This window comes from Dermacentor silvarum, chromosome 2 (genome assembly GCF_013339745.2).
Source record: "Dermacentor silvarum isolate Dsil-2018 chromosome 2, BIME_Dsil_1.4, whole genome shotgun sequence".
Classification (NCBI taxonomy): Eukaryota; Metazoa; Arthropoda; class Arachnida; order Ixodida; family Ixodidae; genus Dermacentor; species Dermacentor silvarum.
In genome coordinates, this window is record NC_051155.1 from 212,821,333 (window position 1) to 212,841,852 (window position 20,520).

At 45.9% G+C, this 20,520-nt stretch overlaps 1 protein-coding gene across 2 annotated transcripts in view; it reads left to right on the forward strand.

The window, feature by feature from the left end:
• Nucleotides 1-18,794, forward strand: part of LOC119442570 (cytochrome P450 1A1-like) — a 43,033-nt gene extending 24,239 nt beyond the window's left edge. The window contains exons 1-10 of one of the 2 annotated variants that reach the window (XM_037707491.2): nt 816-1,003; nt 3,776-3,989; nt 5,380-5,556; nt 6,698-6,791; nt 8,056-8,211; nt 13,284-13,492; nt 15,088-15,213; nt 15,833-15,937; nt 16,358-16,489; nt 17,860-18,226. In XM_037707491.2, coding sequence (XP_037563419.1) covers nt 3,824-3,989; nt 5,380-5,556; nt 6,698-6,791; nt 8,056-8,211; nt 13,284-13,492; nt 15,088-15,213; nt 15,833-15,937; nt 16,358-16,489; nt 17,860-18,212 — 1,518 coding nt within the window. In that variant the 5' untranslated portion in view covers nt 816-1,003; nt 3,776-3,823 and the 3' untranslated portion in view covers nt 18,213-18,226. Of the gene's footprint in view, nt 1-815; nt 1,004-3,775; nt 3,990-5,379; nt 5,557-6,697; nt 6,792-8,055; nt 8,212-13,283; nt 13,493-15,087; nt 15,214-15,832; nt 15,938-16,357; nt 16,490-17,859 lie in introns of those variants that run through there. The other variant, XM_049662238.1, reaches the window with a different exon arrangement.
• The last annotated feature ends 1,726 nt before the right edge of the window (nt 18,795-20,520 follow it).

Here is a 20,520-nt window from a genome sequence, read left to right on the forward strand (position 1 = left end):
CCTTCTCCCACCTTTACTCCGCACTAAGAGTCCGAGAAGTTAACACGGAGTAGAGACGAGTACGGAGACTCGAAAGAGAAAGACGTGTGGTAAACGGTGCTGAGTTTTTCGTCCTGTACTGCGATATCTTGCTTATCCAAGTTCTCGCATTAAAAACAGTTAACCCCCTGCATTGTGAGTTCTCTCATTTCTAACCCCGCCCTAGAAAAATATAATTGGATTTGGTGAGCAGGTTAGCGCGTCCAAAGGTCTCAGAAGAATGCGCACCAATTTGCATTGAGAAAGTAAATTAAATTATGGGGTTTTACGTGCCGAAACGGCGATCTAGCTGGTTACAAGGAACGCCGTAGTGGGGGACTCCGGAATAATTTGGACCCCCTGGGGTTCTTTAACGTGCACCTAAATAAAAGCACAGGGGCGGTTTCGCAATTTCGCCCCCATCGAAACCGCTTTGTGAAGATATGATAGAGGTTATTTGCTCATCATGGCTTTTTGACCCTTCGCACTCGCACTATCTCGTCGCGACAGTTGCTTTATTTGGCCGATATGTTGCCGCTGCCTGCTTCGGTATAGCTTACAACTGAGGCAGCGTTGGCGGCCCTTAGCACTCAAGAGTTCTTTGATATGAACAAAACAACTGCGAGCCGTTTCTCTCGCCTTTCCGGTCAGCACCGTAAATGGCGGCGAGAATGGGGCCGTGAGTCGAGAGAGAAAGAGTACGGCCCTAAGCGAGAAGGTTGTGGAGAGAGGGACGGAGTGGAGGAAAAGGACAAGTCGCGTTGTCAGCGCAGGGCTCAAGGACACGCGCACACGACGCATCTGTTGAGCGTGTGGCAGCTTGCTGCGTGTTCTCACTTACGACGACGACCGTTTCAGCCCTGTGGTCACCTGATGCGCAACTGACACTTAAGACTTGCCGTAACAGCATCCCTCTACACTATACGTCGGACTATGCGTCGGACCCTACCCGTGACTTATTTTTCATTGGAGTAACCTTACTGCGGTGAGTACCAGGGCTGGTCACATCGGCTGAGTAGAAGTGACGCTGGGTATGACATTCTTTTTTTTTTTCTGAGTTCGTTTGAAGTGTGTGAATTCGCACGTAACTGTTGTTCTCGCCTTGCATCAGTTCGCGCTTATCAGTTGTGAATCGAGATTTAAATTTGAAGTGGTATTGATGCAATACCCGCTGTTTGCTCATTGGGTCGCTTAACGGTGTGGAATAAAGAAATGAATATCTCGCCTCGGAATGATAGAATGAGCGCTTTCAAAATGACCGAATGATGGGCTGTGCACTTGATATGGCATTTTGCCCACAGAAGCGCAAGGAGGGCGTGCAAGGTACACTTCGTTTCTCTGTCTGCATTGCTTGTCGTCTTTGCTGACGTACTGTGGGAAAGGCCATCACCTGACCATTAAATGAACGGGGTGGTATAATGTTTCCTTACTTTTGACGAAATATACACAGTTAGCTGTTTTGAATGAACTGAGCCATTTCCTAAAGCGTGCCAGATGAATTAAGTGCCGAATATCGGGCACGGACAAAGTAATCACACGAAAGAAAGCGAAGTGAATTTTACAGCGAAACATGCCTAATATATGACCACGCTGGGAAAAAAAAAAAGAATGGAAAAAAGAAAAAGAAAGTGGCAGCGTCTATTTGTTTGTTTGTTTTTTCTTTTATTTTTTTGGTTCCGCAGAGGTGGTTATGTGCTTACTGGCCTTTCTTCCCCTGAAATATACCAGTGTTTCGGGGAACATTTCGATTTTTTTTTAATTGTCTGTGGTAGATAGCACAATTCTAGTGCATGAGGTGTTCTGCTTGAAGGGACGACCATTGCTTGCATAATAAAATGAAATGCATAATGGAATTATTAACAATAATTTCCTCATTGAGTTTTTTACTAAAGGCCTTCTGGCACGTATTACAATTTACAAATTTAGCTGGTGAGACTTCAGGGCATATTCATTTGAAAATATTTTCCTAATTTTTTATTATGATACTACAGATCACCCGAAGGCACTGCTGTAGGGACGACGTTACAGAGGAAAAAAAACACAAATAATGGTTGTAAAGTTAATACAAGAAGAAAGATACCAAGAGCAAGCCTCATAGTTAGACAAAACCAAGGTAATGTCGTTTGCCGTCGCTTGGAGATACTTAGATTATTTTTTGCATTCCGCCTAATCACATAATCAATCTTATTTAATCCACTCATTATTAATAATTATTGAACTACTTATTGAACCTGAAAAAAAAAAAAACCCGACACAGCTTCCGGTTGCTCAATACGTGCTACACAAAAGTCTTTCACGCTCGGAAAAATGCTTTTATGTAGCACGTATTGAGCTGCAGAAAGCTGTATCGGAAGTGTTTCATGGGCCGCATTCTGAAACGTTCCACTTCGGCGATATTTCTTTTTCGCTTTCAGGCGCGCGCTGATTGGCTGTTTTAACAGAATTCGATGAGCTGATTGGCTGGTTGAGCCCGACATCATTCAATTTTGCTCAACCAATCAATCAGCGCGCGCCTGAAACCGAAAAAGAAATATCGCCGAAGTCGAACGTCTCAGAATACGGCCCCATGTTCTGCTACAATTTTCTCATTGACACTCTTCGTCTAATTATAATATTCGGAAAGTTCATTAATTAATTAAGATTGATTATGTAATTAGGCAGAATGCAAAACTAATCTGAGTATCTCCAAGTGACGGCAAAAAACATTACCTTGGCTCTGTCCAGCTACGTGGCATTTGCATGTTTTCAAATATTGGTGTATGATAGTTGGGACACGATGGTATATTATGCACAGATGTGACTGTGTTAAGGACAAAGTTGAAGAGCAACAACTTCTGCGCGGGCACACGCATCACGCTTGCTTATACTAAACTGCGCACTACGACACAACGCCAGGTCGTCATTGTATAAGCCCGCCTGGAAAAGACGCGCCTCACGGACTCTCGAAGGTCACGCCAAATAGCGGCGGATACTGGCGACCTCGAAGCAATAAATAAAGAAAATGAAACCATACACAGTGGCACGTGCATACGTATGTGGCAACCACTGATCCCTCGCTTGCTACATGCGTGTGGATAGAGGGCCGGGGGAGGGTGAGGGGATCCGGTGAGAGGCGCCCGAAAGAGCATGCGCACGCGAAGCCTATACATACGCTTGCGAAGAGCCGGATTTGCGCGCCGTAGCACGGTTCCCTACCCACGCATTCAGACGCTGCTAGCACAGCCTGGCGCTAGCTCGCGCAAACCCAAACGGCCCGATGCCCTGCCGAGAGACCACTACATCTATAGGGAGTGGAAATATATATTACAACACCCACCCATTAGTCCATTGAAGATGAAATCAGGATCCGTCGCACACACTTTCTAAAACACCTTTAAAGCGAAACTTACTTTGCTGACCAAGCCGTACTAAACCAATTTGCCGCGGTAGTCAGGAACGAACGGGAGCACCAAGTGGTGCCACTTGTGCATATTAAGCGCGTAGTAGCTGTGCCCGCAATGACGTGGTGTCTTTCGCAAACGTTGCAGGAGCACATGCATTCTCTCTCCTATATTGTTCAGCTGCAGATTTTAGCCCTCATTCTAGTCCTTAAGTCATTTCTTCCCCTCCGCCCCAATCCCTGCAGAGCAGCATGTAGGCAACTATACGCTTGCTAATGACTCTGCTTTTTCAATAAACAGCTTTCTCTCTCTTTTTCCCTCTCCCTTAAGCCCGTAGGAGGGAGCATAGTGGCATGTATTTCGCAATTGCTGTTCAGGAGATTCACCGACTGCTGCAGGATTCGGAAAAACGGAGACAGCCAACCATGAGCGCTCTTCTCGAGAGGCTCGCCCTGTCGTCCCTCTGGGACTGGCGGTGGATCACCACTGCGCTGGTCTTCGCAGTATCCTACTTTGTCGGTCGTTTCTACCACCGGGTGTCCAAGTATCCCAGGGGACCGTTTCCTTTGCCGCTGGTCGGAAACCTTCTCAGTAAGTGACGCACCACGCTGTTTTATAAAAGTGGTTCAAATTAGGATCAGAACAGGCACTGCCAGTTCTTATATTTGCCATCATACCGTACTTACGCCGGTCGCACTGTTCGTGCATTATTAATGCTCCATCGCCAACTTGGCCCATCTTTCAGTCTTTCTGAACGTATTCTTCGTAATGCACTCACACTATTTCCAACCATTTCCTATTTGTTCCTTTTTTGTTTTTATTATGAAAGGAAACATTGCTGAATGTGTTCATGCCTTAGATTAGTGCCTACCATTAGTTTAACTTCCAATGTTTTCAGACGGAATATTTTTATTCTACTTTGTAATGTTCAGGTATATTGTTTCAGTCTAATGTTTATAAGCGTGTGAGTCTAATGTAGTAGATTTCGCTCTTCGGTTGTGCACTGGAAAGATCACTGTGAATGTGTTAGTCTTGATTTTTTAACATTAACTCCATCTTAAGTTGCCTCTTCTTTCTTCACACTCACGCCTTCAAGTGGTAGTGAGAGTTCAGTGTTGCTGAACTATTTAAAAAATGCAACAGTCACTTCAGCTTCCCTATTGTCCGCCGTGATATCAAAATCTGGGTGCTGTTGTCTTTCTGTAGGAAAATGGGGGAGTCTGTACAATAAAAGAGCCAATGAGTCTGACGATCTTCTGTTATATACAGGTATGCGCGAGTGCTTTAAATTCTTTTTTTAAGCGTGCGCTTGCCAAACGATACATGCGTATTCCAGTTTGAGCCTAACAATAGTCAGGTGTGCTATAAGCTTGGTTGCTGTCAACGTGTCCAGTAATTTATGTCGCAGTCCACTGATACAGTAACCTCTCTGCATCTGTAGGCTACCATTAAGGTATCAGCCACTCAAACCAGGCAGCTATGGTGCATCCAGAAGTAATTTTCTTCCTGGATATTGCATGCATAGCTTAAAGACGAGCCTGCTACATGCAGCTGTTAGATAAATTCAATGTACTGCTAAGGGCACTAGTTGTTGTGGCCACTGAACATTTGTAATCTGTGAACTCAGATTCTTTTTCTGATTATTCTAATACAAATATCTTATCAGCGGTAGCACCACGCAGTTTGTCAAAATATTCCATGTAGTTCATCTAAAATAGTTGCTGACGTGAATAAATACGTAATTGGACTTGTTCCAGTTGCAGACCTGAGTGATCGTTTCATTTTCCTGGTCACATTTTTCTTGTCACGGACAAACCGAAGATGCGCGTCAATTACTGTTGCGTTCTCATGACACTGTCGAACATCAGCCAGAGATAAGACTGCTGTTAAGTGCTGCTAACGGTTAACTAATATGATGCTGATATAATGCTGTTAACTAATATGATCAGGGAGGTGTACACTGTTTCCACGACCTTTGCAGGTCTTCGCAATGTCAACTTGCCGACTAAGGCGATCGAATGGTCCAAGGTGTACGGAGACGTCTTCACACTGTGGATTTCCCACAGGCCCATGGTTCTTCTGAACAGCTACAATACCATCCGCGAGGCGTCACTCGACCGACGACATGAGTTTGCCGGGCGCTTTTCAACTAAGATGGGTGAGCTTTCAGGCGAATGAGTTCGCTTGCAACGTTTTATTTTACGTCTATAGTCGTTCATCACTACATGCTCCCCTAGTATTTACTTAAATTTCATCAGCTTCATTTCATCTTAATTTATTTATTCCTGTTTATATTTTAATCGTAGAAGTAGTACGCGGTTATGTTTAAGATTTGCTCTTCTTCTCTCTGTATTCATTGTTCGCCTGATAACATTAATCGGCAATACCCTTACAACAACACCGACAGGAACGCTGGATATTATGTTGAAGGACAACTCCGCAGATATTCTGACCCTGAATCTATAAGCAACCACAACATTCAAGGTTATTTACCATAGCTTGTTGCACTGGAAGGGAATATTTTCTTTGTGATGTCAGAAAGAAGCCGGAAATAGCACTCGAAAGGTGCTGCGCGACAAGTCGCTCCACACTTTTTATTGTTTTGCGGGCTTTCTTTAACGCTTGGAAAAAACTTTTATGTAGCATGCATGGAGCAGTAGAAAGATTTATCTGGAGGTTTTTATAATGGCCTACAATATTCTGATTACCACATTTGCTGTGATCATAATATTTCTGAAGTTAATTATTTATAATACCTCAGTATGTAATGTGATGAAATACATGAAAATAGTTTCGCTTCCTCCAAATGACGCAATAATAATTACCTTGGTTCTGTCCAGCTACGCGGCACCTGCATATTTTCAAATTTAAGCACATACATCGTGGGACACCTTGTATGTATTGTAACACATATACGCATTCAACCACACACACACACACACACGCACACGCACGCGCGCACGCAAACGCGCCTGACAGAAAAAATGGCAAAGCGAACTTACGAAAGGAAATCTTCGTGAATCTGGTCCCAGTTTCCTAAAAACGGGCACCAATATATTTATTGCCGTTTTCCTCCATTACCTGGCACAAAAACGACTTCCAAATTTAGCTGACAAGTGGGATATATGAACCACTGTACGAGAAAGTCGCATGTTACTCTGTGTGCTATCTGTAAATCCAAATAATTATGTCCCGATTAATAGGCGAGCTGCCAATACGTACCTGCGCCTGCGCAGCCTCGACATATAAAAGCCTAACTTCCTTTCTTCTTTTTTTAAAGATGTTCTTTTCAATTCCAGGTACCCTACAAACCCAGGGAAATCACGATATTATGTTCGAGGATTACAACCCACGTTGGAAAGCACTTCGAAAGGTGGCCCTCCTTGCTGTAAGGTTTGTAGTCCTCATCTACAGCAGACACTTCTGTGACAGCTAGTTGGCAAGTGCAGAATTCTATTATTACAAAAGGGAAACTGGTCGATGTTTACAAATGGTCACAGTGTTCACTCGTTTGATATATAAAACTTCATCAATTTGCGATGAACTCTCGAATACAATAAATTATCGTGAAAATCTGTGAAGATGCAAATTCTCATGTGCTAAACAATTGCATATTTCGCGTTCAGGATTTAGATGCTCTGTCCGGAAACGTTGAAGCATAAGTAAAACATACGTTGCTAAATTCAATGTGCTGTGCATAAAAGCAAAGTGTAGGCAGGCGTTTGGGATGAGCGCTCGTTATATTGCGATAGCAGTTATATGGCCACTTCAGGCGCATTTTTGCCGTCGCCGTCGCCGTGATGTTCCGTATAACGTCGAAGCGCGATAGCACCGTCACCGAGCGCCGTATGCGGTATGTGCGAGTGAAAGCGCGCGAGGGGAGCCGAGGTTCGCGGCTCAATCTCGCGCGCGCAAGGGAGGAAAGGTGGGAGGAAGTGCGCCGTCTTCCGTCGCACGCGAGGCAACGGGGGGGAGGGGAGAGAGTGGGTGGCGTTGTACTCTGGCTGCAACAGCGTATTACTGGGTCGCGCGGACGGTGTCTTTAAAGCGACCTGAGTTGGGGGCAGACTCTAGGTGCACCGACGGCTCATACCTTTGTACGTGCTGTGTTCACGCCGCACAGTTTCCGTTGAAGCAACAGACAGCACGAAGATCACTTCGCTCGCTGCGGCCGCGCTTCCTCAAGCCAGCGTTTTGACAGCGAGTGTCCACGATAATCGAGTGTGATTTGTTCATGTTTGCCTGTGCGCGCTGGCACCATGCTTGTTGATTTAGTTAATAAGCGAATGTTTACAAGTTTTTACGAATGATAAAGCTACTACCTTTACTTTGTATAGATGTCTACTAATTTGCTATCGCAATCGATGCTTCGCCTTTTGGGCGAAAGTGAGAATTTATTTTTAACCGCGCACATTCGTAGCAAGTTAAGCGACTATATATGGCGGAGCCAGCACAGGTCTCCAGCTCGAATCCTTTTCTTATTCCTGCGAGAGCAGCGCGCTCTTACTCTGCGACCGGCGTTGATATGCGTCACTATAAAAGTACTGCATCCAACAATTCATGCAACACGCTTCCCCGCGATGGTCGCAAAGTTCGAATTGTGCTTTCCCACGAGCACAACTGTTTTCTGTTTTACTTGTTGTTTATTCAATTGCAGGAAGTACGCCGTCAGCGAGTCCCTCGAGAAGCTGTGCACGGAGGTCGTCGACGACTACGTGGACTCCCTTAAAGAGGGCCCGCAGCTTGTCGAATCAAGGGAACCGTTTCTACATATCCTGTACACCCTCATAGGAGTTTCTGTCTACGGCACAACGTACGGAGGATTCCTTCCTATTGCGTTTTATTTAATACTTGAAGCGTCCTCGCTTCTGTTCGGGTTTCGGGAGCAGTACGGCGCCAGCTGCAAGCACCAGACAAAAAACCAATACTTAAAAAATAAACAGAAATTATATGAACTGAGACGAACGTTCGGAAAAGCGTTCCAATAGAAGCGACTAACCTTTGCCACAGCGCGCCACACGCTTCGCGCACACACGCTTGCTGAGCTGGCCCGCCACAGTCTCCTCGCTTGTCGCTGCCGTCGCTACAATATATATAATTGAACCACCGCGTATGCGTGATGGTGCATGAACTCTTGAATTGGGGGTTCGATCATGCTCGTATGTCACACTCATGCGGCCGAAGCCATCCGCACGTACCGTTCATTGCAGGCTGTAATGTCATCGCGGATCCCGACATAATATTTAGCGTACTGCCATTTCGCAACGTGATGATTATCCGCTACTAAATTGTAATTTGACTCCCAAGTGAGAAAAAGCTGAATTTTGGTATCATTGGTAGTTTCCTAGCGGAAACATTATAACACTACAGCAATTTCCTCTTCGGGAGAGCGAGACGTAACACGCGGATTTTGCATGTTATAGCTGAGCACACTCACAACAATCGGGCGATTGCATCATTCCAGGGGCACAACAAGTAAGGTAGACCTCTGCAACTTATAATGTCTTGCGACCTTCATTGAAACACCAAGCTTCACGCTCTCCCAGTTGAATAGAGAGAGATAGAAACAGAGGAAAGACTGAGAGGGTAGCACGAAAAAGGAATTGAATTCTGGGGTTTTACGTGCCAAAACAACGATTTGATTATGAAGCACGCCTCAGCGGCGGACCCCGGATATATTTTCAAGCGAGAAAAGGAAACGGTCGGCTACCGTGCATGGGTAGAAATGGAAAAATAATTTAAGGACATGGGAAGGGAGAAAGATGAGCAGTCGAGCGGAAATCGGTGCACAAAATTCAGAGGCGGCACACGTCGCTATCACAGCCTATGTCACAAGTTCGTACAGCGCAGGAAGCAATCTAGCGTTCGGGCTGCCTTCAGCGTATGCGTCCATTGTGACCACTGTCCTAATATATCTTTTTTGTTCAGAATGTGACCGGCTGTCCAGTTTCTTTTATGTGACACAACTGTTCCATTGTGTAACACCGCATATATATAATGCGTGCAAACGCACAGACAATGTGCGATTGCTTATCACAGCAGCAAGTGGCGCAGGTACGTCTGTGAGCCTACATAATAAACGAGTTTCACTAATTAAACCGGTCAAGCCACATCCGGCACAACATAGTAAATTGTTTAGCCCAGGTCGTAGACAGGGCTTTAAGTGAAATTAAATGGCGGCTGCTCACGAAGCTCATTGAGTTGTTATGAAACAATATAGTATAATCACGTGCCATAGAAAGAAGTGTAGCTGCTGCGTCTGTTCGTCCGAGAACAATTGAAAGATATTTGCCATTGTCTTGCACCGAATGGGTGCATTCAGTCTGCGTGACTGCTAAACTAAATTGTGCCGGCAGCCACTGATAAAGTATATCCCATTCAAAACACGCAGTTCGATAAGAGGGGGCTACAAAGGCGATAACAGTATATAACGGACACTCGAGGTGCGTTTGCGCTGCCGTGGGCGTCGTTGTTGCCGCCGCCGTTGGGCGATCAAGGTATCGATGGCGCATGCGAATCCCCCCACGCGTGGATGTTTAGAAGGTCTCCAGGGAAGCGCAGTGGGATTGGTTGAAAATTTGACGAAGCCAAGTCACGTTCCGCTCTATCAGTTCTGCGGCGGAGTCAGTGCTGCCTTCTGTCTTCCTAGCTTTGTGCACACATAGCCTTCCCGCTGAGCAGTTGCGTTCATACCACACAACGGTGCATGCACTTGTCTTAGCAGAACGGACTACTAGTAAATGAAATATGAAGCTAAAGCTATTTAATCCTTTCGTTGGGCACCGATAAATGGCGACGGCTTTCCATTGGTCTCATCTCGTGCTCGATCGAGGTGCGACTTGCGTATGGCCACTGCTGGCGTTCCTAACTATGCTAGTTGTTCTAAGACACCTGATATCCGATACCAAGGTGCTGTTTCTGCTACGCAGTAGCAGTTACTCGTGTCACGCAAATGTGAAGCCTCCGCGTATTGCTATATATTATGTAGAGCACCGTACGAGGAGCCCAAGCGAAACGCTAAACGTCTTTATCCGTTCCAATACTTCACCTTGGTGAAACGGCCAATTTTCTTCCGCATGACAAGTGCTGTCCGCTTTTCGTGAGTGGTCAGCGAAATTGATCATACTTCCCCAAATTGTCTGACAGAAATGTCAGTACGCTACTCCACTTTCTCGTTATGCAGATGTAATATTTGCATTAGATTGGGCCTTTCGAATTGGGTCGTAATATTTATTTGTAGCTCGAATGGCATTGGCCAAACCAGTGCGATGACATTTTATTTATTGAGTTGGTTTTCATGCATACATATGAAGGATGCGGGGAAAAAAAGTCGACAAATAGCTTGACGATCCCTTACTCCGCAAAAATCAAGGAAAAAAGCAAGCGACAAAACTCGAAGTCGACTACATATGAAAACATTAGTAAAATTTTGCTAAGGATACACTAAAACTTCAAAATCACTTTTATTCTTAAGCTTTCTTTTGACAATTTTTTAGTGAACCATGCGAGGGTAAACAACTGAGACGGCTGTAGCGAATTATTGGCTTGAATCTAGGGAGCCTTGCGTTTAGATACTGATGCTGTCCGACGCACTGTATTATAACTGAAAAAAAAGAAAAGAAACCCCAAACAGAACGCGCTAAATATTCATGCCTAATGAATGAATTCTGGGGTTTTACGTGCCAAAAACCATTATTGGATTAGAAGCAACGCTTTAGTGGGGGACTCTGGATTAATTTTGACCACCAGGGTACTTTTATTGTGCCCCCAATGCAGGGGACATGGGCCTTTTTGCATTTCGCCCCCATAAATATACGGCCGCCGCGGCCGGTATTTGATTCCGTGACCTCGTGCTTAGCAGCGCAACACCATCGCCGCTAAGGCGAGTAATCGTGCCTAAACAGTGTCAATGCACTGGCATTGCGGGTCCATGCTTGGGTCATGGCCTTCTTGTTGTCCTGCGGGATGAGAGCAGTGGTAAACATGTTTTAATAGCCACCAGGCTAGAACGATACATTCAGTGGGATTCTACACAAAGCGAAGCAGAACTTACTTACAATCTGTCACATAGTATTGGTACCTAAAGTAACAGACTTTGTTGCGTCATTTACCAGAAAGTATTGTAAGCATTCATGAATGATTCGATAATGATTTAATCAGTCATTTCCTTAGTGTAGTAAATACTTCTTATGCATCGCCCTTCTCATTTGGAGTAGCGTACTAGGCATCTGACCACGGAAACGTGGTCAGCCGGTCACCCGGCAAAAGCCGGTCACCCGGCAAAGGGGTATATATATTGTAAAGGAGAGAACAGAGATAACACCCGTTCACAGGGCCGGCTGTTATATTCTCTGCATCATCGTCTTCTCTCTGTCCGCGCCCGTATCCCGAGCCCGCGAGCCCAGGTACGTCTTTCTCTTCATTACACTCGGCCAGGCTGCCGAAGATAGCTCAGGTGGTTGTGAGGGCACGCTAATGATGGGAAACCAGGGGAAGCCGTCCTGTGCGCAACCAGCATCTCTGGGGGTCGCCACTTGTAGTGTTGCGATCGGGTCGCATGTCTCGTCGATGATTTTATCGTCGCAACCAGGCACGTGGGGCAGTAGATCGGGCACAATGAGCAGCCGCTCTGCTTAGCCGTCGCGTTCTTCTTCGCAACGTTGCCGCAAAATGATCGAGGTTCGTCGTTGCGCTCGAATCAGCCATGCTTGACGAAAAACCGCGAGCATTGCGCGACTGGTCTCTTGCGCGTCTCTTTCGGTGTCTTGTGCTTTCGGTGTCTTGCTACATTTAATGCGCAGTTCATGGCAGCATCTAGCCCCTAACGCCACAGTTCTGCGGAGACGAGAGCACACTTATGCCACCTGATCTATGAGCAAGAATCCATGTGAACCCCATCCCACGTCACATGAACCCTCACTTCCACGTGAAACGGCGACAAGCCCGAGCAGCCATCCTGCGCAAAAGGCTGGAGGATGCAGACACATACTTTACTAACGCGGGCTTATACCCCCGAGGTGAGACAGCGACTCCTACTTATGCGGCTGTAGCATCGCGGCTGTAGCACCGACCGTAGCAGCGTCCGTACGCGCGACTTCAAGCGCTACGGCGGAATCCACGGCCATAGCCCTAGCCATCCGAGACGCTGAGGCCAAGAGCCAGTCGGCTTATGTACTCACAGACTCACAAGACGCCTGCTGGCTCTTCCTTTGGGGAGTTCCACCGGCCGGGGTCCTTCGCATACTAGGACCAAGCCTCCAATTGGACCACGGGATAACCTGGTGTCCTGCACACAACGGAGTGGAAGGAAACGATCGGGCGGATCGTCTGGCTCGAGGTATAACACGCCGAGCCGCGATACATACCACTCCAACGGACGCCTCTCCGACACCCGGCAGCACACCGAGAGACATACTTCAGGCACAACGACTAGGAAGACGAACCAAAGCTCCACCTCACCCAAAGCTCAACAGGCGACAGGCGAGGGACTGGCGCCGAATACAAACACCTACCCACACTTACATAGACTCCACAATATGTTTCCCAACAAACAAAGCGACAGATCCTCATGGCGCGACTCCACCCCGACACTAGAACACGTCACTTACCTATGCACGCAGCATCCGGCAGACGTCGTCTCGCCGCTACTTAACGACATACTTAGCAATTGGTCGTGGGAGGCGCGACTCTCTGAACTGGACTTGGGAAGCCAATTGGCGACCCTCGACCAGGCCCGGCGCGCCGCAGTTGCCAGTGGGGCCCTGGAAGAGGGGCTCCAACCATAGTAACCAAGCACGATCTTTATTTCAAGTTGTTTCTCTCTCTCTCTCTCTCATCTACCATCGCGTAATAGTAAAACATGACGGAGCTGGCTTCTCTGCGCAGGGTGGAGGAAGCAAAGGAGGATATCGAGCTTATGAAAGAGCTCGACCGCAAGTTCTATAAGATCGCCCCTAACGGCCTGCCAAGCGACATCGCGCCCTGGCTGGGAATATTGTACCGGCGCAGAGAAAAGGCGGTAGAACATCTCTTTCGGGATTTCATTGGAACTTTTGACAAGTTGTTCAGCGCGGCTGAAGCCACTTACGCACCGGGTACGTAGAAGCATGCGCATTTACCTATCTTTAAACACGACTTTAGAGGATTATTAACGTTATTTGACTTCATACCTGCGTTGACGACAACGTCTCCTTCGGTTTGCCGAAGGCTGGTGTGCCCGCGTTGGTCGATAAGAGTGCGCATGCCGCATAACAAAAAAATCAAACACAACACTTCTGTAGTCCCTATACAGAGTGCTCTCTTTGTGGCGCTATAGGCTTGTCCATGTTTATAGATCGAATGAGTAAAAATTATTGGAGCTTTCATTTGATGTGGGACAGTTAAGCCTCGCCCACCTAAGGGCTTTCAAAGCATACAAAATTCTTTCGAAGGGCTCACATTCAACAAATACGAGTGACTCGGAACGATGCAGGAATTTTTCAAGTCCTAAGCCTAAAAAGTCGGGTGGATAGAGTAGCAACAGCGCTCACTTTCACAGCCCATGTATTTTCCAAAGCTCACGGCTGCTCGAAAGCTCACGCCTGATCTTGAAGCGCTTCGCATGGCCAAACGACAATCTGCGCGTCGGCGGCGATCCCATTCGGAATACTGCGCCTAGCAGCACTTATCTCGATTCCTAGCAAAACTTAGTCAAGCCTTGTCAAACCTGGAAAAAGCTAGGTCGATCAGCAGCTCCGCTGTTTACTCCAGCCCTGCACAACTAGTGCAAGCCGCACACGTTTTTTTTTTTTTTTTTTTTACTTCCAGAAACATCGACACGATTTTTTTCAAGGTTGTTTGAACGTCATTTGAATGGCATATAAGGCTTTCGCCTTAAAAGGATAAGCCAGTACATAACCCAAACAGATCCGTTCTGCAGACGAGGGCTGTGACGGGGCACATAGTAGCGTTTGAATTGTGTCATCTATCAAGAGGTCAATGATTAAACAATGAGATGAAGATGCCGCAAATAGCACAAGGCAGATTACCGCGCGTAACCCAAACAATGACTAACCCATGCAAGAACGAAAGAAGTTTAGCAACGGCTGCAGAACAACCTTAGCAGTGACTCTACAAATATATAATATTACCGGGCCTGTATCGAAGTATTATTTTGAACAGGCATTGCTTTTCAAAAAAGCAATTATAGTTATTTGATCTGTGTTATGCTTAGCGTATTCAGTATAAGATTATAAGATTACTTTACTTTATCAATTTCTATATTATTCTCTCGATTCATTGATGGAAGCAGAATATTTATTTGACAATTTCTGTTTTTCTTCCGGATTTTGTTTCATAAATAAAGTTTATTACTACATCTACTGCCAACTTGTGCTTTACAAAAAAAAAAAAAGAAAGTGCCGAGGTACATCTCGAGGTGTTGGTTACGTAATTTTTCGAATCCCAGCCACGGCGGCCGCATTTCGATGGGGGCGAAATGCGAGAACAAACACCCGTGTACTTAGATTTAGGTGCACGTTAAAGAACCTCAGGGGCCAGTTGGTCCAAATTATTCCGGAGTCCCCCACTACGGCGTGCCTCATTGTCAGATCGCGGTTTTGGCACGTAAAACCCCCTTACTTTTAATGTTATTTTTTATGTCACAACTGCCTATCATTACAGCATGATCTAAGGTTCCGTTTTCTTTCAGGCAAGACGGAGAACTTCACTCACGCCATGTTGTCCGCGCGGGAAGATGCTATACGTGAAGAAAAAGGGGACGCCGAATATCTGACCAAAGGCAACATGGTCCAGGTTGTTTTAAACATATTTGGAGGTTCGTACGTTGCGTAATGTTCTTCGGCTTACGACCTCTCTTAGATCACCTCGGACAATAAGACTCAGCGTGGTCCTTTTGTGCATTACAAGACATGTCCGAGTTATCTTAACATCATTCGCAAGGGCAATTATGAATGGGCTACTTCTTGTTCAACTGACTGGTTTTCTTATTTCTTGGGTTCATGCCGATTACAACAGTATAGTAGTGTTATCGAATGTAAGACAAGAACTAGCAATGTTATCTTTCTTTCTTCGAAAAGTCAGCCAGAAACACCTGGGAGGTTTCAGACGTAAACAGTTGTTCTCATGTGCTGCAAAAACTTTTTTTGAAAATGCGCAGCATATACAAGCGAATTTCGTGTTATTATCCAACTTAAAGAATCAAAGAGCGCGTTTCTCTTTCGTCTTTTATACAATTAATGATGATAAAGGTAAAGGGACCGTTATATTGCAAATATATTCTTCAGGGAGCATAATCGCAGTTTTGTTGTGTTGTTGCGTGACCGCCACAAACCCAAAAACCCCTCCTGCATGTACTGCTCTACGTTCGATCCAAGTTACGCTAACCCCAGTGTAATTATTATGTGTATTCGAAAAACGACTCTTTGTTGATGCAGCCGCTACGGACACTTCAGCTGGAGAACTTCAATGTCTTTTTCTGATGATGGCTAAAGAGCCGTGGATTCAAGCAAAGATTCAAAAAGAAATTGAGGACACAATTGGTGAGGACTTTTACTAGTCACGACGTTTCTCGTGCTTTGGCACTGTACAGCAATGTTAGTTGCAATGTCCTTCACATATTTTCAACGTTATAGCTGTTTACTATAACACCGGGAGATCGCTTACACTGAAAGATGATTTGAACAATTTCAATGAACATTATGAACATTGTTTTTCCAGTTTCTATTGAACAGATTGTCCTTAGTTAATTAGCAGAGGGAAGGCAGATAACTGCAAATTGTTTATTATTGTCTTTGTAAGAGTAAGGATATCGTTCGCCACCCTAGATGAAATTTTCACACTTATCACGCAACACTCTTTGAATTTTTCAGCCTATCAAATTATTTCCAGTCGTGCTGCATAACGAATATCAAAAAGGAATGCCGTACGCTTACGGAGGTGTGTCACTTTGACTTTCCCAGGAACCACGCCGCCTGTCTACAAGGACAGGGAAAAGATGCCTTTCACCGTTGCCTGCTTGATGGAGACTCTTCGATGCTTCCCTGTAGCTCCCCTAGGCCTACCGCACAACACCACTACGGACACTAAAGTCGGTGAGGGCATGCAGTAGGTTTGTCATGGTCACGGTAATGCCCCCGGTAAAATACTGAATTTAAATCTCATTGTCACAATGACAGTGATTTTTCTCGTACTTTGGGGCGCACAGCTGTCGTGGCGAAAATCAATTGATCTCGTTGGTCATTGGTCCTGTCGACATCGGAGTCACTTCCATCTCAGCCACACCAGTTTCTGTCGTATGCCGGAGGAATTTTGTTAAAACAGTTTTAGAAAGCCGTTGTCACTACACAACAGTACAGTTCTTGTTACATGGAGAAACATAATGGCTTATGGAATAGATTGTATTTTCGCAAATTCCCTATGTCCTCCTTTAACTGGGATGTTTAAGAGGGATCAGCGACGGGAACGTGTGCGCGTCAGACCGCATGGATCAATCGCCAAGCATTGATTCAATATTTTGTAAACTCACCCCGTATGTGCAGACCAGGCCCCAAGTTATAGTTATATCTGAGAGCATTCTTATACTAATTAAGACAAGGATGATTTTAGTGAATTAGACCAGCAACGACAAACCCTCGTTATAAATAAAACCTTGTGAATTAAGTCCATGGGCCTAAAAATCGATATCGGACGTGGTGTATTCCTAATAATGACCGCAGAAAAATCGCCCCGATGCTATACCTTCATGGCTATGATATCGTGCTGCTAAACATGAGGACGTGGGTTTGATTCCCGGCCATGGCAGCCGCATTCGAACGAGGCGGAGTTCAAATGCGCTCGTGCACCTTACTTTGGGCGCACGTTACAACCCCATGTGGTAAAACGTTATCTGAAACACTCCACTACGGCGTCCCTCATAGACAATCCTGCAGCTTGGTAACGTTAAACCAGAGAATTTATTTACCACGAGTATATCTCCATAGCGAATTATAAGGTGCCCAAGGCGCCGACCAGTGATCCAAAACGCAAGAAAAAAAAAAGCTTCTTGAGTGTGGCGCTCGAAGTACAATATCACCGGGGCATTACAACGCTTGATCGATTGATCATGATGATGATGATAAAGAATCATAAGCAGCAGGCAACATGCTGCCTTCGCCGCCGCTACTACATTTTGGTGGTATCAGCCACCCACAAAGTCAAAAATAGTTTAGGCATTTTGAAACTACCACGTATATGTATACGCCTCATCACCTACTAAACCCTGGGGTCATTCACACATATTACAAGGAGAATTACAGTTATGGTTAGGGTATCGAAGACCGCTTCACGTTGTTTCATCTTTCGTATTGTCTTCATGTGCATCACGTTCGTTAGGCGGCTCAATAGGCATTATAAGCACTTTCAAAACCTGCAGTAAACACGTGCAGGTGGGAAACTGAGTGCAAAACGCATTCGTTTTATGCAGGAAAGTTCGAGATACCCAAGGACACGGGCATATTCTACAACGTGTATGCTGTCAACATCGATCCTAAGCTGTGGGACGAGCCGGAAAAATTCCGTCCAGAGCGCTTCCTGGACCCCGTCACCGGCAAGCTCCGCCGAGATCCCTTCCCGCTGGTTAGCTTCGGCATGGGGCCGCGGACGTGTCCCGGGGAGAAGCTGGCACACGTCGACATGTTCTACATCCTTGTGCGGCTCTTGCAGCGGCTGAGTGTCCGTGCAGACGAAAAGCCACCCAAGTTGGACATTAGTGGCCTTGGTTCGAACATCTTTCTGGTTCCTGCTGAACAGAACATCGTCTTCACTAGAAGGAATTAAGTCGTCCAAATTGTCGGAAAGAGGGCGCTATTGTTATATACGTGCGGACATTTTCCACCATTCACAAGTAGTCCACTATTCCGTCTTGAATGATCGACTACTTGTGTGCAATCACGGCTGAAGTCTAGTTTTATTCTGGCTCTCGCATCTATTCGGGCCATTTCTTCCACACTAGTGTAAACGTTCAAACAGAAGGTCTTCAATGGTCTCGAAAGTTCTCAAGATGGAAGACTGTACAAAATCTAGATGTTATGAAGCTGTTCGGCCGCGACTCTTTGAAAGGTAATAGTATCCGTTATCACGTTTTAAATTATGTGGAATCACATAAGAACTCTACAAAAGGCTAAGGCACCTGTTTTATAAACGTGCACTTTTCACAGTTTGGCACCATGTTCTTCTTCTTGGTGGGGTTTTAGGTGCCAAAAAAATTCTGATTATGTGGCACACCGTAGTGGAGGGCTCCGGATTAATTTTGACCACCTGGGGTTCTTTAACGTGCACTACAACGCAAGCGCACGGGCGTTTTAACACGAAAGTGTTTTATGCCGGGGTCCACCAAGACTTCACTGACGTATTTACGTCATAGAGCATAATACAAAGAAAGAAACCAGAAGAAAAAGTTCCACAAACATGCAAAATTTGGAAATCGAACCCACGACCTCTCGGTCCGCGACGATAGATCGCCGAGCGTTTAACCCATTGCGCCACAAACGCATTTGCAGAGAGCTACACAGACGCGCCTTATATATCTAACACTCCTCCGTGTACCCGCGCTCTTGCTCGGGGCGGTGCCGCCGCCTACGAGCAGAAAAGAGAAGTACTGCATTATGACACTAACGCGCACCGACAGTGAACGCTTCGGTGGTCTCAGCACTACGACGCCTCGATGCCAGCATTCGAAGGGACGCTGGCATCAAGAAGCACTACCAACGGTGAACGCCTAGGTGGCGTTCACCGTACTCAGCACAGCGGAGCGTGGCCTCCGCAATTAGCTCTGAAAATGTTTCTGAAGTTGATCGCGGAGGCTGCAATTACGACGCGCTGTACGCGCTGACTTTGACTCGGTGACGATTCAGTTACGTGCTTTGTCTTGCGCGTTGTATTAGTGTGTCAGTTACGTGCTTCGTCTTTCGCGTTGTGCTAGCGTGTGCAGCGTAGTGCAGCTTCCATATGCACGACGGTTGCTCATGGTCATCGACGTTGGTAGTCGTGATGGAGGAGACGTGCCACCAGGCGTCAGCGTGGGTGCATCAACGCCTAAGGGCGCTTTAGCCACAAAACACCAATAGACATTATATATCAATGTGCAATAAACATTACACTACTTCTGTGAAGACACGTTTCACTTTCGTGTTCTATACCGATTCCTATATAAGAGGGATCAACCACATTTTTTTTGCATTTAGCCTCCATCGTAATGCGGCCGCCGGGGCCGGGATTCGATCCCGCGACCTCGTGCTCAGCAGCGCAACGCCTTAGCTGACTGAACCACCCCGGCGGATAGTTTGGCACCATGACATCTGCATTAGTGTTCCACTTCTTTCCACATCAAAATTTCTTTCTTTAATGATAGGTGAGGTAGCTTGCGTTCTTTGGGCACACGAATCAAACGACAGCAGGTCCGAAATTAGCGGGATAATGTCAATAGTCGTACGTTGTTCGCTCATCATGATCGATATTTCTCGGTTTTTGAAAACTGCCGCCGGAATAACGGGCGCCGACGCAGCCTATCGCCTCGCGGAAGAAACAGAGGCTCACGCAGTCCTATTTCCTCTTCCTAGAGGGCGCGATAAACAAGGTTTCAATAAAGCCCCTATAAGTTTCAAGGTATTCTGCCGGCCCAGGCAAGTCAAATTATTGCGCCACTGTGGAACAAAATTTAGAGGTAACATGTGGAAAATTATCAACGCTACTTTGTGAGGCATAATTAACTATATTAAAGGTTTCCGGTCGTGTATAAGCCTCTTGTTTCGTGAAGTCATAGAAACACGGAATAAATAAAATTTCTACATAGTATTTATTTTCTATCCAACGGGATCCAACGTTGTCTGTGTGGCCCGCTGGTGCAACGTGCTGCTGAAGCAAGCGGGCTGATGGTCGACGCGGTGTGGCCATGCCCTTCGAAAAGTGCCGCTTCTTTCGTCTGTGGGTAGCAGGAAACTTTCCTATGCACAGCAGTCCTAATGGTCAAACTCTTTCGTGACTTTTTTTAACATTTTATTTTGTGTTAGTCTCTAGCCTGGTTACACTCTCCGTTTTAAGGAGTATAGCCGTCATAATTGTATAGGTCTGAATGTCTTTCTTTTAT